At 34.8% G+C, this 27,651-nt stretch overlaps 1 protein-coding gene across 1 annotated transcript in view; it reads left to right on the top strand.

The window, feature by feature from the left end:
• The window catches only part of IQCK (IQ motif containing K), a 140,404-nt gene that overhangs the window by 6,574 nt on the left and 106,179 nt on the right, over positions 1-27,651 (top strand). Inside the window, exons 2-3 of the mRNA XM_052001680.1 lie at positions 18,556-18,620; positions 23,622-23,760. Of these exons, the coding sequence (XP_051857640.1) occupies positions 18,556-18,620; positions 23,622-23,760 (204 nt within the window). The remainder of the gene's footprint in view (positions 1-18,555; positions 18,621-23,621; positions 23,761-27,651) is intronic.

Genomic DNA, 27,651 nt, shown 5'->3' with positions numbered 1-27,651 from the left:
GTTACACTATTGTTGATATGAATCTTAAAAACATAGTATACATGTCCTATGCTAAAAAAAAAAAAAAAAACCAGAAAATTTGTCTATGTTGAGTTCCTTAAAATTGATCTTTGATTGTAATATTCTTCTCTAAAATATAATCTTCCCTCGTTGGGGTTTCCTTGGGGTCTCTGGAGGCAGCCTTAGTTTCAATTCAGTAATCACCCCAAATGCAGACAGGTATTAAAGTCCAAATCCTTTATTGTCTCCTTCACTTGGGGTTCGGCTAGTTTTTCTGGAGGCCTTCCAGATCTTGGTTTCAGTGTTCTCTACAGGACAGCCTGCCACCACTTCTCTGTCTTCCTTAGTTCTGCCCGACTGCCTTCTCTGGCTTCTGACTCTCCCAGACTGAATCCTGGCTGAGCCTCCAAGAGCTTTTAGTGGGCTTGTCCTTTCTGGCCCTGACAGCTCCTCCTTATATGCCCCACACTGCGTATACACCAATCATTATATCACTAGGAAACCATTATTTGTTGTAGGATTAAATCAATGCTAAACCAGATTTAACCACTATCTCCTCAATTCCACTTAGTTAGCCCCCTGTTTCAAGTTCTGGCCCATAACATTCAATATTGGTTCTAATATGTTAAATTTTCTATTAAGTTGAGGTTTGGTTGAGAGAAAGTCCTGAAAATCTTCAAGTTCATTGAATGTCCATTTTTTATCATTCCATATTACAGATAATTTTGCTGGATATGATATTTTTTATCGCAGGCTTAGTTCTTTTGATTGTCAGTAGATATGATTCCAGAACCTGCTGTCTTTTATTGTAGCTGCTGCTAAGTCCTGTACAAGTCTAATTGTAGCTCCACCATATTCGAAGTGTTTTTTTTTTTGTTTGTTTGTTTGTTTGTTTCTGACAAGATTTTCTTTTTAATTTGGGGTTTTTGAAATTTGGCAATAATATTCCTATGTATTTTGCACAAAGAATCTTGTTGAGACAGTGATAGTTGGATTTTTTTCTATTTCTACTTTCCCCTCGTGTTCTATCCAAGACAATTTTATTGGATTATTTTCTGCATTATTATGTCAAGATTTTTTTTGGTCACAACTTTCAGGCAGTCCAATTATTCTTATATTTTCTCTTCTTGATCTGTTCCCCAGATCTGTTGTTTTTCTTATAAAATGTTTCATATTCTGTTCTATTTTCTCATTCTTTATAATTTGTTTTGTTATTTCTTGGTCTCTTATAGTTTCACTGGCTTACCCTTGCCTGATTCTGATTTTCAAAGAATTATTTTCATCTTTGAGATGCTATCTCTTTTTTTTTAGTTATTTTTTTCATAATTGTGTGTTTTTTTTTTATTTAATTTTATTTAATAATAACTTTGTATTGACAGAATCCATGCCAGGGTAATTTTTTTACAACATTATCCCTTGCACTCGCTTATGTTTCGTTTTTTCCCCTCCCTCCCTCCACCCCCCCCCCAAGATGGCAAGCAGTCCTATATATGTTAAATATGTTGCAGTATATCCTAGATACAATACATATTTGCAGAACCGAACAGTTCTCTTGTTGCACAGGGAGAATTGGATTCAGAAGGTAAAAATAACTCGGGAAGAAAATAAAAAATGCAAATAGTTCACATTCGTTTCCCAGTGTTCCTTCTTTGGGTGGAGCTGTTTCTGTCCATCATTTATCCATTGAAACTCAGTTAGCTCTCTTTGTCATAGAAATCCACTTCCATCAGAATACATCCTCATACAATATCGTTGTCGAAGTGTATAATGATTTCTTAGTTCTGCTCATCTCACTCAGCATCAGTCCATGTAGGTCTCTCCAAGCCTCTCTGTATTCATCCTGCTAGTCATTCCTTACAGAGCAATAATATTCCATAACATTCATATACCACAATTTACCCAGCCATTCTCCAATTGATGGGCATCCATTCATTTTCCAGTTTCTAGCCACTACAAACAGGGCTGCCACAAACATTTTGGCACATACAGGTCCCTTTCCCTTTTTTAGTATCTCTTTGGGGTATAAGCCCAATAGAAACACTGCTGGATCAAAGGGTATGCACAGTTTGATAACTTTTTGGGCATAATTCCAGATTGCTCTCCAGAATGGTTGGATTCGTTCACAACTCCACCAACAGTGCATCAGTGTCCCCGTTTTCCCGCATCTCCTCCAACATTCATCATTATTTTTTCCTGTCATCTTAGCCAATCTGACAGGTGTGTAGTGATATCTCAGAGTTGTCTTAATTTGCATTTCTCTGATCAATAGTGATTTGGAACACTCATGTGAGTGGTAATAGTTTCAATTTCATCATCTGAAAATTGTCTGTTCATATCCTTTGACCATTTATCAATTGGAGAATGACTTGATTTTTTATAAATTTGAGTCAGTTCTCTATATATTTTGGAAATGAGGCCTTTATCAGAACCTTTAATTGTAAAGATGTTTTCCCAGTTTGTTGCTTCCCTTCTAATCTTGTTTGCATTCGTTCTGTTTGTACAAAGGCTTTTTAATTTGATATAATCAAAATTTTCTATTTTGTGATCAGTAATGGTCTCTAGTTCATCTTTGGTCACAAATTTCTTTCTCCTCCACAAGTCTGAGAGATAAACTATCCTATGTTCCTCTAATTTATTTATAATCTCGTTCTTTATGCCTAGATCATGGACCCATTTTGATCTTATCTTGGTATGTGGTGTTAAGTGTGGGTCCTTGCCTAATTTCTGCCATACTAATTTCCAGTTATCCCAGCAGTTTTTATCAAATAATGAAATCTTATCCCAAAAGTTAGAATCTTTGGGTTTGTCAAACACTAGATTGCTATAGTTGACTATTCTGTCTTGTGAACCTAACCTTTTCCACTGATCAACTAATCTATTTCTTAGCCAATACCAAATGGTTTTGGTGACTGCTGCTTTATAATATAATTTTAGATCAGGTACAGCTAGACTACCTTCATTTGATTTTTTTTTTTTTCATTAATTCCTTTGGGATTCTCGACTTTTTATTGTTCCATATGAATTTTGTTGTTATTTTTTCTAAATCATTAAAATATTTTCTTGGAAGTCTGATTGGTATAGCACTAAATAAATAGATTAGTTTAGGGAGTCATAATTGTGTTTTTCTTGAATGTTTTTTATTTTAGTTTTAGTTTTCCCTCAGTGGCTCTCATTTGATTTTTAAGTTCTTCCATAAATTCTTTCTAGTCAGGGAGCCATTTCACATTACTCTTTGAGGTAGAAACTTTTTTTTTTTTACTTCATTGTCCTCCTCTGAAGATGAACCCCGGTATTCCCTATTCCCATAGTAAGTTTCTGTAGTGGGGTTCTTTTTTTTTTTTTTAATAGGTATTAGTGTAAGCAGCTCTAATTATGGTGTTGGGGGATGGTGCCTCAACCTTGCCTTCAACTCTTTCCTCTGACCTGGAACCTCAAACCAAGAGCTCCCTGCTCCTGCAAGTGCTGGTAGCCAGCATTGTCCCTGCCCTGCTGCTTCTGCACTCACTAGGTGCTGATTCCTTCTTACCCAGGGCAATCTCAGCAGCACAGTGGGACTTGGTGTTCCCAATTAGCCCAGATTCTCTCAGTCTTCCCAGACTCAAACCCTGACTCCACAGACAGTCTGGGAGGTAAAATTCTCTGTGGTTCCTGCTGAGGCTTACCTAGCTAGCCCTTGGGCTCTTTACTTGGTGTTTCTGCTGAGCTAGCCAGGAGGTGGTTGTGCTTCACTTAGGTTAATCCCAGTTGGTTTTTAAGATCTTGGATTGTACCAGTAGAACCCCTGTTCTGCCCCAAGTCGTCTTGATTTTTCACCAGTCTACGTATATCCTGAGGTGCACATTTGTTCTATTTGTGGGGAAAACCTGGAGAGCTTAAAATTTACCAGCCTACTTTGCCATCTTCCCAGAATCCTCTCTTAGTCCTATTATTATTATTATTATTATTATTTTATTCTTCTTCTCTTATCCAGAACTATTTTTCTTGCTTTTGACTGCAAGAGAGGTTGGAGAAGAGGATCTCTTTCTCTCTCAACCCACTTCCCCCCAAAAGCAGATATGGAGAATTTCAAAAGAAACATATGTATGCTTGTTGAATATAATCTTGTCTTCTTATTTCTGGTTGCTTTGTTCTGTCTTTCTGTTTCTTTTCATAAACATAGATCAGACACTTGTATAGATCAAGATGTGAGGGAGTTCTTATTCCTTCTCCTCTGGTTCCTACTCTTGAAATGTAGTTTTTCCTAGTCTTTTCCAGTTACTACTTTCCTTCCACCAGGTAAGAGATTCCTTTGACAACTTTCTCCTAACCCACATCTACAATCATGGTAATTACCTCTTATATGAAAAAAACTATGAATTCAGTTTTTACTTCACTTTGGGACATAAACTTTAAAATAAAAATAAATAAAATTCTTTCTCATATATCTCAGGAAACCCAAACCAGAACTCTTTGACAAAGTTCAGACACAGAATATCTATGTTTTCTGTCCCCATTTTCTCATTCTGCCTATTGTTTTCCTTTTTTTTTTCATACTTTCTATTTCTACTTTCCCCTCAAATTCTATCCAAGACAATTTTCTTGGATTATTTTCTGCATTATTCCACACATCTCAACACAGAAACATACAAACCAAAGCAGTTTTGCTCAATCAAGCTTTTAGTTAGATTAGGCTGATATTAGTACTAATTAGTGAGAAATTATCAATATAATTGAAAAGAACAGAGATCAGTTTTGGAATAGGGAACTCATTATCCTTGGGGAGAAGTAAAAAAGGGGATAGGAAAAAGCTATTTTTCTTTTTGATTGACTCAAGAATCTCTGGTCTGTTGTCTCATTTCTAAGTGACACCACTTTCACATACTTTAGCTACTTAATCAATAGTAGTAGCTACTGTGGCAACAAACAGTTCCCCATTTCTCCCCCTTTTGACAAACTTAAAGTGAAAACGAAATGGCAAACTAAAATGGCAGCAGAATGTAGGAAGCCTATCTAACCCTCCATGCTTTTGCATATCCCTGTTCTTGGGAAATCTTTTCTTCCAGGACAAGGAAAAAACAGAACACTATTTCTTTAAGACTCCCTATCCTGTTTCATCCCTAGATCATGGCAAACTGAAGAATTCTGTTCCTTGTTCTGTCCAGACTTCAAACACAGGCACGCACTTTTCCTCACCAGAGAAAGGTCCTAAGAATTCCATTAGCAATCATAAGAGTGGATGTTTCTAATCTTGGGGGTTACTTCATGGGTAATGTTTTGTTGGAGAGTTCCTTACTTTTAGAATCAGGAACTAGAAGCCCAGAGGAAAAAATATTTCCCTTAACAACTCACATTTTGGAGAAGAAAATAATTACCAACAGAAAGATCTTACAGTTGTTAGACTAAGCCATGGAATGAAAGGCCAGGAGACCTGAACCTTGCTAACCCTCTATGTACAGGGGTCCTCAAACTTTTTAAATAGGGGGCCAGTTCACTGTCCCTCAGACTGTTGGAGGGCCGGACTATAGTAAAAACAAAAACTTTGTTTTGTGGGCCTTTAAATAAAGAAACTTCATAGCCCTGGATGAGGGGGATAAACGTCCTCAGCAGCTGCATCTGGCCCGCGGGCTGTAGTTTGAGGACCCTTGCATGTGAGACCTGCTGTGTGTATTTGGAGGCAGCAGAATATAGCACAGGTTGATAAAAAATGTATCCAATTGCCACACATCAGAATAACATGCAATTCTCCTAGTGAGTGTATTGTAACAATGTGATAGAAAGATTAAGACTACATTGATAGAAAGTACAGGGAATGGAAGTCACTTAAAAACATTTTCCATTTTTGTTCCTTGTCTTGTTCCCCTCCCCCTGTAGTTTAGCAGTGAATGGAATTGTCTATTGACTTCCATATTAAGGGGAACCTTTTCTCTTTCTGTATCCTAAGCTTGGCTGGTGCTGATTTCTTTTTCTTTGTTGCTTAAATTTTTCTATATATATATATATGTAGGGAATTGTAAATTATTATACTATTTTTCTATTTTAACTTGAGTCTTACTTTGAGACATCAGCATTAAATACTATCTCTCTGCTCTCCTTAAGAGATCTTAAGCTTAAGACTTAAGATCATAAGTCACTACTAGAAGCATATGTCTACCATTATGTGTACCTTGATCTGGGCTCTACTTTTCTTGCTTCTTGCTTCTCATTATCTTTCATGAGAACTATAACAATAGCTTCCTAGTTTCCTTGCCTTAAGCCTTTCACCACTCTAGTCCATTCCCACATATCTACCAAAATGATTCTCTAAAAGAAAAGATTTGTTCATGCCATTCCCTCTCCCACTCAATAAAGTATAGTGGCTCCATGTTCCTTATAAATTCTTTTGGCACTTAAAACTCTTCACAGCCTGGGCCCTTATTAACTTTCTCTATGCATAGAGAATATTCCATATTTTCTATGGTCCAGCCACAGTGATTTCCTTGCTGTTCCTCACACCTATTGTTCCATCTCCCATCTCTATGCCTTTGCATTTACTTTCCCCCATGATTTAATCTTCCTCTTCATCTCTACCTCTTGGAATCCCTAGGTTTGTTCCAGACTCAACTAAAGCTCTGGGAGCTTTCAACCCATAGAAGATAAGGTCAGGTAACTAATTGATCAGGAGATTATAGGGGACCATTTGCTGTCACTGGATTCAGGACTCTGTCACATTGCCCATATGCAGTTCCAGAGCTGAGGTACACGAGATCATTAGTATTTGTGGTCACAGAAGTGAAGGGAGTCATAGGGAGAAGAGTACTTGTGGTTGCCCCCTCCATCCTGGGAGCAGAGAAAAATTTTATTTTTATTTATTTTTATTTTTTACCAGGCATTAGGATTAAGTGACTTGTCCAGTATTGGAATTGAACTCAGGTCCTCCTGACTTCAGGGTTGATGCTCAATCTTTAACTAGTTTGCCCCCACAGCCCAACTTTAATATAAAATTATTAGTCAAGAAATATTTTGGAAAAATGAGCAAACAATAAAAGAACTTACTCACAGGCAATTACTATGGTGACAGGAAAGATCAAGACGGTCAGAAGAAAACATTCAAAAGAGATATTTGCAAGGCTTCAAAGACAAATGAATTACCCCAAAAAAATTTCTGACAAAGCTCAAAAATATTTTTTAAAAATCAAATTAGAGAAGTGGATGAAGAGCTAGGGAAAGAAATGAAAGTGATGCAAGAAAAATATGAAGAGTCAACAGACTGACAAAGAAAGAACAAAAAATACTAAAGAAAATAACATCTTAAAAAAAGAGGATTGGCAGATGGTAAAAGTAGCACAAAAATCCACTGACAAGAATTCCTTCAATTCCTTCAAAAGCAGATTTAGCCAAGTGGAAAAAGAGGTACAAAAAATCATTTAAGAGAACTCCTTAAAAAATAGAATTGGCCAAATGGAAAAGGAGGTACAGAAGTTTGCTCATTGAAGAAAGTAATTTCTTAAAAATTAGAATTAGGTAAAAACTAATGACTTCATGAGATATCAAGAAACAATAAAACAAAGCCAAAAGAATGAAATAATAAAAGAAAATGTGAAACATCTATAACCTGGTGACTCACCTGGAAAATAGATTCTGGAGAGCTAATTAATTATTGGAATATCTAAAAGCCGTGGTCAAAAAAAATTTTTCCCCCTGAGGCAATTGGGGTTAAGTGACTTGCCCAGAATTACACAGCTAAGAAGTATTTAGTGTCTGAAGCCAGATTTAAACTCAGGTCCTCCTGATTTCAGGGCTGGTGCTGTCCATTGAGCCATCTAGCTGCCCCTAGACAACATATTTTAAGAAATTATCAAAAAAAAATTATCCTCATATCCTAGAACCTGGGGTGGGGGTGGGGATAGGTGGAGGGGTAAAACAAAAATAGAAAGAATCCATCCAACACTTCCCAAAAGAGATATCAAAATAAAAATTCCCAGGAATATTATAGCCAAATTCTCAGAGCTCATATATTGCAAGTGGCCAGAAAGAAAAAATTCAAATATCATGGAAGTGTTGTCAGGATAATACAAGAGTTAGCAGCTGGAGGTGAACATGGGGGGAGGTGTTGGGTTAATACTTAATTGAAATTGACTAAAAATTCTGAGTGAAGTGAATAGAAGCAAGAAAACATTGTACACAGTAAAAATAAGATTATGTGATGATCAACTGTGATGGACTTAACTCTTCTCAACAACCTGGTAATTCAAGACAATTTCAACAGACTTGTGATGTAAAATGCCATCCAAATACAGAAAGAAAACTATATAGAGTCTGAATGTGGATCAGATCATGCTATTTTCACTTTGTTTTTTCCATGTTTTTTCCCTTTTGGTCTGATTTTTCTTGAACAGCATGGCACATATGGAAATATGTTTAAAAGAATTGCACATATTTAACCTATATTGGATTGCTTGCTGTCTTGGGAAGGGAAGAGGAAAGGGAGGGAGGGAGAAAAATTTGAAACACAAAAGTCTTACAAAAATGAATGCTGAAAACTATCTTTACATGTATTTGGAAAAATAAAATATTATTTTAAAAAATTTTTAATTAAAAAAAAAGTTGGCTAAAAAGGAGAATAACATACCTATTCATTTGGGTATAGACATGTATCTTGCCCTATAAGAAATTAGGTGGGAAGAAGGATAAGAGAAAAGGGGGTGATAGAAGAGAAGGAAAATTGGGATAAGTTTTAATCAGAAGTAAAACAGACTTTTGAGGAGGTAGAGAAGGAGGGAGAAAAACAGAGATAAAAATAGAGACACAGAGAGACAAAGAGGGACACACAGAGAGGGACAGAGAGAGACAGAGATAGAAAGAATAACAAATGGGGAAATATCAAATGGAGGGAAATACACAGTATGTAATTATAACTACAAATGGGAATGGGAATGAACTAACCCATAAAATGGAAGCAGATAGCAGAATAAATTAGAAACCAGAATGTAATAATATGTGGTTAATAAGAAACACACTTGAAACACAGACCCAGACAGAGTAAAAATAACAGGCTGGAGCATAATCTATTATGCTTCGGCTGATGAAAAAAAATTGTGGTAACAATCATGATCTCATACAAATCAAAAGGAAAAATAGTCTGAAAGAAACAAGTAGGTAAACTTTATTTTACTAAAAAGGTGCTTTCAATAGTGAAGCAATAGCAATACTAAACATATTCATTAAATAGTATAGCATCCAGATTGTTAAAGCAAAAACTAAATGAGTTTTAGGAGGAAATCGATGGTAAAACTACTAGTGTAATGCCAGAGAAACTGAGGCAGAAGAGAGATTAGAGAGTTTTTAATATTTTATTAATGGGAGAGTAAGATTGACTGGACAGGACTCTGGTCTCAAATTATCCAGTGCTGAATGGGAGAATCTCTAACCTTTATATACCTTTTGGAGACAAAGAAGAGAGAAAGAGCGGGAAAGCCACTGTCCAGCTGGAAAAGGCTATAAACCAAAAAAAAAAAAACCCCAGAGACAGGATGTCTGAATACCCAGAGATAAAGATGTTAGTGAAATATCTTGAAATATTTTAGAGGGATATAATAAATTCTTGAGGACAGAAGATAATCAGGAGGTCTACTCTCTTGTTTATCTTGTTTGGGCTAACAATTTATGTTAGACTAATTGGTCCTCAGCCTTCATGGACCAGAGGGAGATTTACAGCTTAGGGGAGTAATTAGGGAGACTGAGACAAGGGAAACTTGTACAAGGAAACTGAGTCAGGACAGTTAAAGAGAACTGTGGCATAACACTAGGAGAAGATCTTCCTCCTCTCAGAATTTATGAAATGAAAGTACTTTAGGCATGTCCAATGGAACAATGTGGTAATTCAAGGCAGTTCCAATAAACTTGGGATGTAAAGTGCCACCTGCATCCAGAGAGCACTATGAAGAATGAATATGCATTGAAGTACACTATTTTCACCTTTTTTGTTTGTTTGTTTTTCTTTCCCATGTCTTGTTTGTTAATTTATTTTTGCCTTTTGGTCTGATTTTTCTTGCATGCCTGGCAAATATGGACATATGTTTAAAAGAATTGCACATATTTAATCTATATTAGATTGCTTGCTGTCTTGGGGAAGGAGGAGGTAACAAAATAAACAATAAAAATTAAGGAAATGAATAGTACTTTAGAAAAATTAGTTATAATAGGGCTGTGGAGAAAACTGAATGGGAACAGAAAGGAATATATCTTTTTTCTCAGCAACATATAGAACCTACACAAAATCTGATCATGTATTAGGGCATAAAAATCCCACAGCCAAATCTCAGAAAAGCAGCAATATTAAATGTATCCTTTCCAAATCATAATGCAGTAAAACTTACATTCAATAAAGAGCCATGGAAACATAGGTTAAAAATTATTTGGAAATTAAATTATTTAATCCTAAAGAATGAGTGCATAAAAACAAATCATAGAAACAGTTTTATAAAAGAGAATGACAAAAGAGAATTTCAGTGAGACAATATGTCAAAATATAGGGGATCTAGCCTAAATTTGTGAAAATTTGTATTTTTAAGTGCTTACATCAATAAAATAGAGAGCTGTGATGGATGAAAACCCCCGAGAGACAGAGTTTTGGGGTAATTAATAAAAAATTTATTAGGTTAATAAATAATCAAGAAATCGATGGTCAGGTAGTTTTTCTCAGTAACAAGACACCAGAAATGCCTTAAATCCCTTTCTGAAAGGGAATTCCCCTGATTAATAAAACTCACCCTTGATTGGTAGACATTTAATGAGGAGATGAGCTAAAGGTCTTCAGCTCCTCTTGCTAAAAATATGGCTAAATCATGAAACTTAATAGCCTTAAGGCATTTGGGGTAAGGGAAGCCATTTCCATCCAGAACTCTCTGGCTAGTTTTCTTCAGGAGATGGGTTTCCTTCAACTCTAACAGAGGGTTTCAAGGCCGGGCTGGGTGATGGGGTGGAAGGGCCCAGACTGGATTCTGTTTATATTTTAAACAGAAAGTAGGTCTCCCAATTGGGTGGAGGTCCTTATAAACTTGGACATTGAGGATTAGGAGCAATCTCTTTATTCAGCCTTACCTTTCAGAATCTGGTTTATTTAGGAGTTGGACTTTAACAGAAACAGGAAGAAAAGTGTTGATTATAAATTAATTAACAATATACCAGTAAATTATTAATTTCTCTCAAGCAGATCAATGAAGTGGGCATACAATTAAAAAACAAAGATAGAAAAAGAACAAATTAAAAATCCCCAATTAAACATCAATTGGAAATCCTGAAAAATCAAAGGAGAGATTAATAAAATTGAACAGAAGGAAATCATTAAAACTAATAAGTAAAACTAGGAGCTGGTTTTGTAGGAGGGTCACAGAGTTAGTTTAGTGTCTGAGGCCTGATTTGAACATGGTGAGATGAGTCTTCCTGATTCTAGGCTCAACACTCTATCCACTGTATCATCTCACTGCCCTGTACATGTGCAATCTGTATTGGTTTGCTTGTCTTGCTGGAAGAGAGGAATAAAATTTGGAATTTCAAATTTGGAAAATTTTAAAAATTTTAAAAAATGAATTAAAATTTCATTTTCATGTAATTAAAAACATATAAAAGTTTAAAAAAAAAGAAAAAAGGTCTGAACTCAGGTCTTTCCTCTGACATGTACATTATGGACAAATCCCATAACTACGCAGTATCCCAGGCAGCTATCTGAGACTAAGCTTTACAGATGAATTGGCTTCTCTATCAGTGGGGATATTTCCTACATTAGAAGTTCCTCACACTGCTGAAATCAGAGGGCTAAACAAAGAGTGTTTATATTTGTGTGTTGTGTATGAGACAAAAGAGGGACAGATAGAGATAGCTTGGTGCTTTTTTTTTTTTTTTTATGGTTTTCACAAAACATTTTTTAACCCTACAAGATAATGTTGAGATATGCAAATATGATATAGATGAATGAAAGAAAGAATCTGCAAACTAGTAGGAGAATGATGAAGTTGGCTAGAGTGTGATTGCTGTTACAATTTTATAAATGAAAGAGTGGAGACTCATACATTCTCTCAGCTAGTAATTGCATCACTCACTCAGCTCTTAATAGTAGTAAGACTCAAACTATCCAAGCTGGAAGCGACTTCATTTTACTGTCTCTTTTAGTGTTTTAGTACACTAAAAATATACTCAACATTTCTAAAAACATCTTAGAGATTGTTTTTTAAGCTGTGAGTCCTTCTTTGCCCTAGAAATTTTTTGGGCTACTACTGATTGTGCATACTTTCCCTCTAAAAATGTCTGTCCTTGGGGAAATTATTTAGCCCTTCTGCCTAGTTAATTATAAGTAAAAAGGAAAACAATCATCCCCATTTCACAAGTTCTGAAAGTCAAAAGAGCTCAGTCAAATATTATATCTGCAAGTGTGAATTTGGGAAAGCTAGTAAACTTTTATGGCTCTCAGTTTCCTCATTTGTAAAATGGGATTAGACTAAATGATAATACTGTAATTTAAGTCTACATTACTTATTTTACTTTGCTGTCACTTTCTATATAAATCATTTTGGAGAACTATAATTTCTAGAAATAAAAGAGCAAAGGCATTGACATATATTGAAGGCAATGTATCTTAATTTTTCTTAAAATTTATATTACTTTTTAGTCATTACATGACTTTCCTAATAATAATAAGAGGGATTTTCACTCATTACCCACATAATTTACTAATGTTTCCACTATTTTTTTTTTTTGAAATTGTGTTACTATCATAGGCTGGAACAAATAATATGACAAATAATATGGCAATTAGGGTTATGTGACTTATCCAGTGTCACATAGCTAGGAAGTATTAAGTATTAAGTATCTGAGGTCAGATTTGAACTCAGGTTCTCCTGACTCCAGAGTCAATGCTCATCTACTGTGTCTTTTAAACTTATTATTTTTGAACCTACTTTTCCCCTTCATTGTTATTGCAGAGCTTCCTTTCTTAAAGGTTTTGATCCTAAGACAGGTAATGTCTAGGATATTTATTGTTATTTAGTCATGTCTAAATGTGAGCCCATTTGGGATTTTCTTGGCAGAGATACTCGTGTGGTTTGCCATTTCCTTCTCCAACTTATTTTGCAGATAAGGAAACTTTTGCAGTTAAGGAATTTGCCCAGGGTCACATAGCTAGTAAGTGTATGAGGCCAGATTTGAACTTGAGGAAGTAAGTCTTCTTGACTCTAGGCCTGGCATTCTTATCTACTCTATCCTCTAACTGCCCTTTTCTATGATACACATTCTGTTGTTGAGTTCCTTACACCCTTTTAAGTTACCCAGGTGACCCCAGTCATCTTCCTTGTCAACTCCTACTTAAGTAGAGGAAAGAATTTCTGGAGGAAGCCACAAAAGCTGAGTGCTTGGATCTCTTGCACATTTATATGACTTAGCCTCACATAGGCTTTGTTGCTGCATGATAGGATTTATTGTTCCTTATTACTTTTAGGGTTAAATAAAGTATTCTCTTTTTTGATACTTAAAGTCCTTCGTAACCTGACTTTAGCCTGCCTTGCCAGGTTTATTCTGTATTACTCCATGGGGTCTATGTTTCAATCAAACTTTTCTTCTTACACACTACATGTAATTGAAAACATATAAAAGTTAAAAAAAAAAAAAAGATCTGAGCTCAAGTCTTTCCTCTGACATGTACATTATGTGCCTTGCAATTCTTGGCATTAGTTGTCTCTATTGGAAGCCTTTCCTGATTCCATAACCTGCTAGTACATTATTACTATATATATAAGTGTGTGTTCAATATATACATGTGTGTATATATGTATGTATGTATACACATACACACACACATTTATATACATGATGTTCCCTCAATAGAAGGTAAAGGTATTAGTTTACTTTTGTCTTTATATCCCCAGCACATAGCACAGGTCTTGGTACATAGAAGATACTTAATAAATGCTTGTTGGTTGATTATTAATCTCTGTGAATCTTTATATTCCTCCAAATGAGTCTTCCAGACTTTCTTCTCTCTCCTGTATCCTCTTCCTCAACTTTAGTGAAAAGATTGAGTGTTCCCATTTTAGGTTGTTTAACTGTCTTTGGTGAGGCTGTGTAGTACAGTGGAATAAAATTGGATTTGGAATCAGTACACCTGGGTTCAAATTCCTCTGCCACTTTTGTGAACTAAGGCAAATCCTTTAAACTCTTTTGACCTCACCTGTAAAATGAGGGGGTTTTTATTAAATAACCTCTAAACTCCCCTTCAACTTTAAATCTTATATCTAGAGATCTATGAACTTAAAATCTATATCTTCTTTCATAGTTTCCTCTCTCTGCTCCTTACAATGAAGTTTCTTAGTTTTTAGTGTCATTGACCTATAACCTGTTGACCACTTTCTCCCTTTTTCTTCTCCAATGTCTTTTCTTCTTTGTTCTGCTCCTACTTCACTGAGAATTCCTTTTTTTTTTTTTTCTTTCATTTTTTATTTTAAGAAAACGGAATCATTTTATTTTCATTAAGCACAAATGTAGCTTTTGGATTCTGGATACCAAATATAAGACAAGGGCACACAGTAGCAATGTAGGAACCAATTCATTTATATATAAACCCCTTCCTTATTTAGGCAGAAAAAGTTCTTACTGGTAGAAGTTTAGACAGTTGCAATTAATTTGCAAGTGGGACTATTCTGAAAACTCCTTACAGAAACACACACACACACACACACACACACACACAGAGCTTTGGACAAGATACAATTTCAAGCACTCATTAAGCCAAAAAATATATATCATGAATAAAAAATGCAATAAGCCCAGTATTTTGTCTGATAGTGATAATCAAAGGTCACTGTGAAAAAACATAGCTGAGAATTCCTTCTTTATTCTTTTTCTCCTAAGTTATACTAAAGCATTGCCATAGGCCTATGCTTTCTCCTTTGGCAAATTTTCTTTTCATATTTTCAACTCTAAGAATAACTCCAAAATCTGTATCTCTAACTCTGATCTCTCACTTATCTCCAGTCATGCAACTATCTGGTTGCTCCATTGACATATCAAATTCAGTATGTCTCAAGTTGGACTCATTATTTCCCTTCTAAAGCTGGTGAAGTGGAAATTATGCTAATGTTTGATTCAGAGGAACTCTATTCAAATCTTGGCTCTGCTACTCTGTTTTTTCATCAATAAGATGAAGGTTTTGGACTAGGTGATTATAAATTAACGATCCTAATAACCTATCATATAAAGTAATTCTCCTATTTCTGTTGATGATATTATTTTCTTGCTTTCATTATCACTGCTCTACTTCAGGCCTTTAACTTATACTGTTGTTAATTGCTTTCAACCTGGTCCTTCAGCCTTCCAGCTCCTACTTATTCATCATTGATAATGTAAACCATGCATTGGTCTCACCATGCACTCTCTTGCAAAAACTTAGTTTATATGTTGCCTGCTGAATAATCTAGATACCTTGTAAATGCTTGATTCCGGGCATTCACTTAATTTGTAAACACACTAGTACTACTCTGTATTTACTACTGCCAGTCTCTCCTAATTCCCAGGCCCTCAGAGAAAATCTTATGTCACTCTCTTTTGCATTGCTTAAACCAATTTTACCAAGCTTACCTCTATCTAGAGTCTTTGGAGACCTCTGGCCATTGTTTCATAAGAGCAATAGTTTAAATACCAGTAGGGGGCTAGAGAACAACCATGGGCAAGCTCAAAGTCTTTTATTCATGTGTTCACATCTTGCCCCCTGACCTCCCAATGACTTCCAAATGAACACCAGGTTAAAGAGAGCTACTTCCTCCTCCTTAGAGCTTAAATAGGGGCTACTGAGGTCTCACACACAGCCAATTAGATAAGGAGACGCCTCCCTTTAATGAAGCCGATCTCAATGTGACCAGAGTTCCCGCCCACAAGGCGGTCCCTACTAGTTCATAGCAGACCTACTTCTGGGGATCTTCAAAGCTTCTGTTTACTTCCTTACTGCATTGAGCTGTGACTCCTCCTCTTCCTCTGACCCATACAATACCTTAGCCTGGTATTCAAATCCCACTGTAATATGACTCCAATTTGCCTTTCCAAGTTAATTTTATTTATTCATTGTACACTCTAGCTAGTTTTGGACTATTTCCTGATCCCATCCCACCTTCACTTGCTTCTGTCCCTTTATTAATATCCCTCATTCATGAAATAAGTTTATATTCCTTCAATGCCCAGTTCTGGAGATATCATTTCACTGATACATTTCCTGATTCTGCAAGATAGAAGTTGTTCCTCCATACTTTATAATTTGCTCTCTTTGTGTGAAGAGACTTATCTAGGTAATTCAGTAAGTTAATGGCAGAACCTAGACTAGAACGCAAGTCTTTTGCTTTTCATTACTCTTTAAAAAAATAAATTAAAATTTTTTTACTTGACAAGTATTAATTAATATGAACCATTCATAAGTAAAGAAGAATTGTATATGCAATTATGAATATCCTAGCTTTTTTTTAAAATGTGTAATACATTTCATCATATTAACTTTAGATATGTGCTATTTTGCTATATGTCCCTCTATACTCCATACTTTTCTGTGTGTTTTTTAAAAAAAAAACTTGTTATATTTTTGTTCCCCTTTTTTAAATATCTTTCTTCTACTTATTCTTCCAAATGTTTCCCTACTTGTATTAAAACTTTACAACTAGCAGCACTAGCAGCAACAAGAGTTTCCTTTGTGATAAATAAGTAGTCAAGCAAAACAATCTTTCCATAGAATTTATGCTTATTATTTCTATTATTTTGCATATTTAATCCATAATTTCATTAGTAATATGACTTATTAATCCTTTGAAGTTGTTGGTTATTTTATCCATTAGTGTCTAAGTTTTTCAAAGTTATTTTTCTTTATGTTGTAGTCATATATATATAGAGAGAGAGAGAGAGAGATAGTTTTTTTTGGTTCTACTTATTAATCTCTATTGATTCACATAAGCTATCGCGTCTCTCTCTAAATATTTTTTCTTAATAGTATTTTATTACATCAAAGATTTGTAACCTCATTGGATTGTAAACATTTTAATTGCAGGGACAGTGGTTTTGTTTTTTTTTAAATACACCCAATATCCAGCACAGTATTTCATCTATAGTAAACATTTCACAAATGATTGTTGAATTGGACTAAATTGAAATGAACTCAAATCCATCAATGCTACTTCTTCCATGAAGCCTTTTCTGAGTCTAGGAATCGTATGGTCCTTTTTTTTTTTTTTTTTAAATGAATTTAACAGACATGAATAAATATATATACAAAGAATATAAAAAGAAGATTGTATGTGAAACTTTGCTCCTATTACATTTGTTTTTTTTTTTTTTTAATGTGCATGGTTTTCAATGTAATAATTTCAAAACAGCTCTGCTTGGCTGGTTTCCATTTTAAACTTTCTTCTGTTCCTTTGCTTATTTTTAATATTTCATTGAAGCTTTCTTTTTTATTACTATTAATACCTACCCATGCACTGTCCTTCCCATCTCCCCTGAGAATAACAATTTGTAACAAATAGGTATAGTCAAACAAAACAAATTCATATATTGTTCATGTCTTAAAAAGTGTGCAAGATTATTCTGATTTTCTCAGAGCCCACATGAGACCTTCTTTTATGTATTTATTTTTTATTTTGCATATCATTACTCTTTTTCATATCACTCTACTATCACAAGGAGTCAGTCAGAAAGGTAGAATGACTTAACAACTTGACTGATGTAAATGCAATAAGGGAGACTTGTGTTTTACCTAAACCATGTATGTCCTCAGTGACAAGTATCATGCACTGCATGTAGAAGGCGCATATAAATCTGTTTGTTGGACTTAGCTGAGCTTTTACTTGTTAAGAGAGGAATTTTTTTTTTTGAAGGATATGTGTTTCAAGGAATGAAAATCTGGAGACCTGATTTCTAGTCCGGGTTCTACTATTAACTGGCTATGTGACCCTTAGCAAGTTCTTTACTATCCATGGGCCTCAGTTTCCTTATTTGTAAGATAATGAAGTTGTATTAGATGATCCTATCAATAAATTGTCAAGTATTTATTAAATGCTTCTTATAAACCAGGCACTGTGTTATGCACTGAGGATAGCTATATAAGAAAGTAACAGAATTTATATTTATATATATTTAAAAATTTATATTTATATATATGTTTCAGTTGAGGTTCATTCTTTGAGTCTTTGATTACCTAGTACTTAAGTAGAAAGTGATAGCTTTCTTCTTAATTATCTCAGAGTCTGTCATCCTCCAGGCTCCCTGTTTTCTGCACATTTCCATTCAGAAGGGAGAAGAGCATAGCTTTCCAGCCAGCTTTATTCCCCATGCCCATCTTCTGCACACATTCATTGCCTACACTGTCACTCTTTCTCACTATCCTTAAAGATCAAAAGATTTTGAGAGTAAATTGAAAATAGCTTTAATTAAGCTCAAATTTGTGTTAGATAGGTTTTCTCATTTTTAAAAAAAATCAACAAATAAAGTTTGAAAATAACTTCACAAATGGCATTAAAGTATGAAAGCTTTTGCCAAAACATATTTGGGCTTTGCTGTTATGTTTTCCCTTTTTAGAATATGAAGCTGAGCAGCCTCCCTTTCCAGAAGGGTGTAAAGTAAAACAACAACCTGTGATTACTGTGAGTATTACCTGGTCCCTGGACTTTCACTAACAGTTTTTTGATTGAAGCAATCTGAACTTCTTTATGGCACTAATTATATTAAAATTATGGACTGGCAACTTGAGAATTTTTGACAATTCTCTTAAAATTTGATAGTCTTCTTAAAATTGCTCTTTAGTACTTGCAGCTTAAATCATTAACAAAAACATACTTTATACTTGGATTGTTACAGGCTTGTGAGTGTTTAGAAATGCATTAATTCTTTTGTACCCTTGTAGTAGATTTAGCAAGTGAATTCTTCTGGGGAATCAAATCTACTCAATTAACCTCATTCAACAGCATGTATATTTTGATTATTATGTATATGTTGTGGGAAATACAAGATGAATAAAACCATGATACCAACCTTCAAGGAATTTCCTGTATAAATAATTCTTTGAAATTAAGAATGTAGAAAGAACAATGTAAAATATCACCCACATAAATTTTAGTTTATCTTTGGTAACAAATAAACCAATTTCCTTGCTGGAACTACCCTCACAACTTCTCCTTTCACAGTGTCCACACTGCAGAAAAGCAGTGTGTTGAACTTGGGAAGAAAAAAAGTTTGAAGACCTGTCTTTACCTTTTCTCTATTACTAATTTAACTGTTTGGGCTTCAGGTTCCACATCTGTTTGGACTAGATGATGTCTGAGACTCCTTCTAGCTCTAACATTCTAAGACAGGTCTCCAGTAAGCAGATTATGTTTACAATTTGACTGAAATAATAAACTCCTTTTTAAATAAAAAGCTCTGTAATGTCCTATATTTTGCTTAGTGTGCCTTTTCTTTTTAAAACTTTACCATGCTGTATTTTCTCTGAACTTTTGTCTGTCAAGAAAACTTAGAAAAGAGGATTCTACCACATATGATAGCTGGGCCAGATTTTGTACTCAAAGAAAAATGTTCAATTTCTTTATTGGACATGTACAGGTTATATCTAGAAGCATGGACAAGTTTAAGAAGTTAGCAAGGCTATAAAGAATGAAGCATTTGTTCTGACATTGTAGATCTTCTCTTACATAGAGAGGCAAGCAGTTACATTTGAAATTTGTTCTGGCATTGGAGTTTCAATTTTCATTGCTACCTTATTTATGGACATCAAATTAAGGCTAATAGACTTTACATTTTCAGTTTATTCATTTTGGAGCACTTGAGCTATAATCCCTGGCAGTACTTTACATAGGGAAACTAGGGAGAGGGAGAGAAACAAAGCTGAGAGACACAGTTCAGAAAGATTATAAAGACTTGGACTCTCTTTCATTGAGGGGAAGCCAGTATACCTTCCAGATCTCCATTAGGAGCCATTAGGACTGCAAGAGAAGTCAATGCACAGAAAAGGCAATTTGGATTGGAGGTAGTGGCTGAACAATGGAATAATTCCTTAATTTACTAAGTTTTTAATTATTATTATTTGGTTGATTAAGTGTAAGCGGTTGTTCCGGTCGTATTTATGCTTGTGCAAGGAGAATATATTCATGTTACTCATATTAGCATTATATCTTCTAAATATAAATAGAATTGTCCAATATTGGGTTAGGGATTTTGATGAATTATGGTCAGCATTGAGTTCCTAATCCAAGCTTCCTAGAGAAGATAGGATGTTACTGGACAATATTGAATTATAAGATTAAGTCTCCTTGCAGAGAAGTGGAATTCTGGACAATGGTAAATTCCTAGATCCATTGGGAGACTTCGTGAATAAAAATAGATCTAAGAGCAGTAAGGAACAGAGCCATAATGTAAAAGAGCAAAACTTACACTTTATTAATGCTGCATTGTGTATACCATACAGGTCTCAGGAAAGGGGTTTGATTTTGATTACCTGAAAGACTTTTTCCTTTGGGGAAAGAGAGTTATAAAGCTAGGATAATCCTTTGGAGATTGTGGAAACTCAACAAAGAGGAAAGCAGAATTGTTCTGCTTATGGGTTCAGAGTTTATTTGCATAAACTGAATTCAGTCTTGGAAGGGGTTCACACTAAGTGTTTGTTCTCTTTTCTGACTTATTCTTCCACTAATATTTCCACTGGGAACATCAGAATTTATTTCGTTTCTTGATCTCTCCAGAAATTATAAAAGACCCTCAGTGATCGATCGTGAAAACACTCAAGTCAAACAAAATATCTAATACAAAGACTGGTTTGTTTTAATCTGATAAAATTTCAGAAAGGATTAAGATAAACAGTCAAGGCAATTTACCTTTCCTCTTTGGTGGGCTGCTATATTCCTCAAAAGATTATCCTGGAGGGAAAGCTCTCCCAGAAGAGGAAAGCGTGGGGAATCACTTGGAAAAGGTTACAGGTTATAGATAATTTTGTTCATTGTGTTTCTTGTGCTACTTAAGTGAAATTTCCTCGGTTGTATTTTGCTTTACCTTCCCATTTCTATTTTGTTTGGTAGATGTATGCATTTATCTTTATGGAATGTTTGAAATATTGCCTGGTTTGTTGATTGCTCAGAAAGTTGTGTTAGTAATATGTACCTGAGTTTGAAGTGACAAGGTATACAGCAAGCTACCTTCTGGTAGAAAGGTGATGGACTCAAAGTGCAGATATATATACACATATATTTGTACATATTTATGTGTATTTTTGACATGGCCAATGTGGGAATTTGTTTTGCTTGATTATATATATATTTGTTATAAGGATTTTCTTTTTCATTTGGAAAATAAGAAAATAAAATTAGAAAATAAATTCACACCAAATAGTGAGAGATAAGGAATTCATGTTTGGGAGAGATATAAATGTGGTAGTAATCACTAGAGAAGAAACCCTGAAAATAGAAGAATTCTGAATTTAGCAAGAAGACAAGGACTAAGCGCTGCTAAATAAATACCTGTCTTAAGAAAGGAGGTGAAAAAAGCAAGTTAACAGAGAAAGAGAAGTACTCAATGAGTTATATAGGGAAGGAACCAAAATGGTCTAGGTGTATTAGATACCAAAGAAAGACAATTTTAAAAGGGGTGAGAGTCACACATACCAGAAAGTCAAGGAGAATAAGATCAGAGAAAAGGCCATGAAATTTGGAAATTAGTAATTCATTAATGATACTAGAAAGAAGAGCATTAGTTTTATCGTAGTGTTAGGGACCATGAGCATATTTTAGGTCTTTAGCAAGGCTTGAAGGGCTTTCAGAAACTCATTACTATCCCAGGGCAGCCTATTCCACTTTTGGCCAGTTCTGGTGGTTACAGTTTTCCTCATGCTGAACTTAAATCTGCTTCTCTGTAGCTGCTGTCCTTTGCTCCTAATTCTGTGTCCACATATCAGCTTTTCACATAGTTAAACATATCCCTCCCTAAATCTTCTCTTGTGTAAAACAGCTTTTGCTCCTTCAATCAACCACATAGAATCTACACATGGGCCCTTGATTCCATCTTTTTTCATTTTTTATCCTACTTTGGATTGATCTCATCTTCTACCTGAACTATTGCAGTAGTCTCCTATTTAGTCTCCCGGCTTCGGGTTCTTCACTCCAGTCTAGCTCCCACTTCCTTACTTGGTAAACTCTACTTCCTCTTGTCTCCAGAATCAAATATTAATAACCCTATCTAACTCTTCTAGCATTCAGAGCTCTTCACAGTCTGGTTGCCATTTACTTTTCCAGCCTTATACTACATTTTACTGCCCTTCATGCACATCGTTGTACATCAAATCTTTCCTGTTAACTCTTACTACTTAAGCTTGTATAGAGACTGTTCCTCATTCCTATAGTAAATCCCTTCCTCATCTCTTCTTGTTGTTATTCTTAGTTTTTTTTCAAGGTTTCTGTTCATGTACTGATTACCATTTTCTGTATGAAGATTTTTCTAATCATTCTTCAGCTGCTAGTATCTTCCTCTAAAATTGTTCTTGTTATTAATCAGTCACTTTAGTCATGGCTTTGGAACAATGTCTATATTGTCAAACTCTATCAGTGTGTTGAGAAATTTTGATGAATGCTTTTTTCCTCTTTCATTCTTTGTTACAAGGGATGGTTCTCTGGGGAAAAGAGAGATATTTGTAAATGAAGGTGATAAAAATAATGCCCATTAAAAATATTTTTTAAAAAATTGTAAACTCTTGAAAACTTTTGTTTCTTTCTGAAATGACTTTTCCGTTAGATCTCGAAACTATGGTATTCTCCCTGTATTTTGTCCAAACTCTTTGATATCTGCAATCCAAAATGTAGGAGTTCATGTCATACTTTTCTCCTGAAATGGAAAAGGCCCTTTACTATAAGGTTCCAATAATTTACATTTCAGCAACCAGTTTTTCTTCATTGGTAAAAATCAGTCACTTCTTTCATCTTCTTAATTGTCATTAAGGAAGCTAAGCATTTATGAAATCCTCTGCTCTTAGCAAAGAAAAAAATCCAATAGATATTGTGATAGTTGAAGTCTGCCATCTTTCTAGATTATGTCTTTATGCTAGGCTTAGGACTTATTCCTGATATTCCTTGTCTATTCCTCTTTTCTGCTGAGATGATCTGTAACATTTTAATGTTAATATTGCTTTCCTTTTTATTTCTATTGGTCTTCATTTAAATGTTCTTTGTATTCCCATTCATATTTCCCAGATATTGTGATTAATAGTTCTTCTTACTATTAAGTACTTGCTCATAACCACACAATTAATAATAATTGGAGCCAGGATATGAATCTAGGTCTTCTGACTCTAAATACAGTTCCCTGATATAAATATCTGATGATTTTTTTTTTTTTTGCAGCATGCTCAATGATATTATCTTTGCACACATATGAGATAGGAACTGTATTTGTGATGTCATTGATGTAAGGAATTTCATTCTATCTGGCTTTTGTTAATATAAAAAAGGCGTAAACACTTAATTGCTTATGATAAAAATACTGTTGTAATCATTAAAAAAGAAATTGTAGCATCTGGGTCACCAGAAAGATAATTAATGTTGAGTTCTATATAATTATATAAAGGAAAACCAAGTGATTTATATTATTTATGTAAATTGATTTTAAAGGTTTCTTCTCCATTGGAGGCAACAGTTTTTCCAGGTTTAAGTCCAGAACACTTTTTTCAAGTTACCCCAAATTATGCCATTGTCCAAGATGTACCTTGTGTAGCACCTGAACCTCCAGAAGTTTTTGACCCCAAAACATGTAAGTACAACAATAAGAAAATATCTTTTCTGGCTTACCTTTGACATTACTATAGAGAATTGGGTATGTACCTTCAGGGGAAAAAGTCAAATGAGCGTCAAATAAGTTAAGAAAGAAACTTAGTTTATTTTTAATTTAAGGGGGAAAATATTATTCTTCTTTTTAAAGCTGTACTTGAGTACTTGAAGGGTCCATGATTTCATTGTTTCAAACAATATCTCCACTCATGAAGATGCTGCCAGAAATTGTTATGTTATCATAGCCTTTAAGAGTCCCAGGTCATATCCCCACCAAGAGAACATCAAAATAGGACTTAGATGAAGAAAAACTTAGTTTAAAAAATTGTTTTTAATTTGTTGTATTTACTCAATGACAAATAACACAAAGATTTACTTAGCTGTTTAATAAATATTTACTGAATTGAATGTGCATATACACATGTATACTTCAATGATTTATGATGGCCAGTTAAATAAAAAGGGTGGGAATCAAAAAAAAAAAAAAAAGAATGCTGGAAAGATGTACAAGAACCCTAATAAAGAGATACATGGGCATAGCGGAGTAGAGAGATGAAAAAAGAGCAGACCAATTGGCACAGGAGTTTTATGATAACTATTTTTTCTTTTCTCTGCTCTTCTCTTAGTTTCTGGATATATGAATAGGGTTTTTGGTCTTATTTTAATTTTAATTAAATTTTACCTTCCATCCAATTTTCAAACATTTATTTCTTTTTGTTCTTACTCACCCCCTATTGGAGAAAGAAAAATAGACAAATAGACAAGCAAAACTAATAATACAATTATGAAAATCAATGTTATTACCTATTATCACTAAACTCTGAAATACTGTTGTGTTCTCTAATAAGATCTATAATTTTACATATCAGATCTATGTAGGTTCAAACAATTATTCATCTGATTTCTGAATGAAGTACAGACTCTTGACAGGCTTTACCAACTTGGAAAAGCTTTTTAGTATCTAGACCCAGCAATATATTTTATAGCTATTATCCAAGGACCAGGGTAGCTACATATAGGAAGACTCATCAGCAGGTTCTCTGGTTGATGATAAAGTTTTTGGCCACATCCTTCTCAGAGATCATCTCTCAAGTTATATTAAAGATTGTGATCTGGGACAATGGAGGGAATCAATCACACCACTGAAAACATGTATCCTTTAAGTTCTGAAGCATATGTATAAGTAGTCATACATGTAATATAATATAAATATAAAATATATTTGTAATATATACATGTAATTATTTCTATGCTGGAATTTTTTTCTTTTTAAAATTCAAATTTTACTTTTCAAATAAAGGTATGTTTTCCTATGAAAAAATACTGGATTTTACTTAGTTTTTACTAGGAATTACTTAGTTTTTACAATCTTAATTTCGAATTTTGGCAATTAATAATCACTTTATTAGCTCAATATCTTGAGACCTGTGAGTTAAAACTACCTAATAATTAATCAGTCAACAAGTATTAAACACCTCTCTGTTTCAAGCACCATGCTAAATTCTATAAATATATAGTGAATCAAACAATTCCCCCTTGCAAGGGGCTAACAGTCATCTAGTGAAGAACAAAAACACATGTATAAATGTATATAGAATAAATACAAAGAAAAATTGCAAACAAAACAAAATTGCATGAGCAGTTGAGTGTATGAGATAGAAGGTGTGTGTTGGAATCCTTACAAAGTGCTAATTTAGCATGGTACTTAGCAAAACCTCTAGCTCACTAATGTATTTAAGAACTCATTGGAGTTCACATGTTTGGGAGATTTCAGGGTTTAGTATGAGATATCCGAATTCACACCTCCCTTAATCCCTGCCTCCAGAAGGAGGAGTCAACCTTTGGGAGCTCATATATAAAGAGGCTCTTAGCTTCAGGGAGAGAGTTACTTCGGAACATTCCCAGGAGTGGGAGAGGTGCACTCTGGGAGATTGAGAGCCAGAAGCCCTCTCTCTGAGGCAAGACAGATTCACCTTTGTGCTGGTTGGAGGCTGAAGAAAGCAGAGGCAGAAGCAAAGGATAAAGCTGCAAGAGCTCTTAGAACCAAGGAGAGAGAGAGGCCTCTAAGAAAAACTAACCAGACTATATTGGAGACAATAAAAGATCAGAACTTTTAGCACCTGGCTGCATTTGGGTGATTATTTACTTTTAACTGATATTAAGGCTGCCTCCAGAAAACTTCCCCGAGAAACCTGCTCTCCCCCAGAGAACCATTATTATTATAAAGAAGAAAAACACCCCAGGTGTGGAAGGTGGTACTTGAGATGTATAATGAAGTAAAAGAGGGGCTTCTATGATGCTAACTGGAGAGAGTGCCTTCCAAGCATGGAGGACAGCCAAGACCAAAGCATGTAAGGGGAAGATGGAATGTCATTGTTGTGGGTAAAGAGTGACCAATTTGATTGAATTACAGAGGACAGGAAGGGATATTGACATTCCTGGAGACAGAAATAATAGGTTGGGATTACTTTGTGAAGGGCTTTACAAGCTAAAGAGAGGAGTTTGTCTTTTATTCTATATTCAGTAGGAAGTTATTGGAGTTTATTGAGTAGGGCAATGACATAGTCAAATATATGTTTAAGAAAAATTGCTTTGGCAATAGTATGGAGGATGGTCTGTAGAAGATCAAAATTTGAGTCAGGAAAACCAATTGGGATGGGAAGCTGTTGCAATTATTCTGGGAATAGTTTATGAATGAAAAAGCAGTTATAAAACACTTAATATAAAATGCTACGTTAAGTACTGAGGATACAATTGGTAAAGCAAGACATTTCCTGCTTTCAAGGAACTTATCTTTTAAAGTGGAGTCAACATTTATAGCCAGTAACAGCTGCAAGTCAGATGGAAAGGTCCGATAGTCCTCAGGGTACATGGCAAATCATGTGGTAATGGTTCTTCTTTAATGTCATTGCCAGTGATAAAATTCTATCTGTATCTGATGTTGAACTATTTGAGTGCCAAGAATTTTAGTGATAAGAACTAGCTTTTCCACGTTTTCAACACCACTGCTGAGGAATCGGAGTTACAGGACCATAAAGCAGTTGCCCAACCCTTTTTCCACAGTTGTTGCTTCCTATGATGATGACTTTGGGGCCTAAGCTGGAGCCAGGGTCAGTCTTTTAGGGAGCTTTCATTTCTACGGCTCTTGGGTAACCTGGCTTTAAGTGACAGCAGGTAATCTGCTGCTATCTACTGAGATAATGATGTCATGAAATCCCAAAGAAAAAAGAGTATCCAGGAGGAGAAGGAATTCAGAAGAATTCCAGAAAATTGAGAAGGATCAGAACTAAAAAAGAAAAATGATCAAAAAAAGATAAATTAAAAAAAGATTTAGACATTACAGTTTCAGTTGAGTGATGAGGTTGGAAGCCACAATGCAAAACGTTGAGCAAGAATTAGAAGCAAAGAGACAGGAAATGTAGGGAGATTTTTCAAGGAACTTGGCTGAGAAAGAATGGTGACAGCTTTGAGGGTCTATAGAACGTTTGTTGTTGGATCTGTTTGAAGGCACTAGGGAAGGAACCAATAGATAGGGAGGGAGGTTAAAAACAATTTAATCTTTTAGAGATTAAGATTTCTCCATAATTTATTTCCTGGGGTGGGGGGAACTTCCCCAGCTAATATCAGATCAGTGTTTTTATCCAGTTGATTAGTTTGCATTTATTCTATATTTATATAATATTTTGAGATTTATAAAGTGCTTTTCTCACAACAACACTATTACATAGATAGTGTATATATTCCTCCTATTCATATATATTTCTCAAACTTGAGGAAGTTTGAATTTAAAGATAAAATGATTTACCTTGGGTCACACAGCAAATACATATTAGAACTGGGATTGAGACAAAGGTCTTATAGACCAGTGCCCTTT

This window comes from Antechinus flavipes, chromosome 1, assembly GCF_016432865.1.
Source record: "Antechinus flavipes isolate AdamAnt ecotype Samford, QLD, Australia chromosome 1, AdamAnt_v2, whole genome shotgun sequence".
NCBI classification, from domain to species: domain Eukaryota; kingdom Metazoa; phylum Chordata; class Mammalia; order Dasyuromorphia; family Dasyuridae; genus Antechinus; species Antechinus flavipes.
The sequence above is the reverse complement of the archived record's forward strand: the minus strand, read 5'-3'. Positions and strand labels throughout refer to the sequence as shown.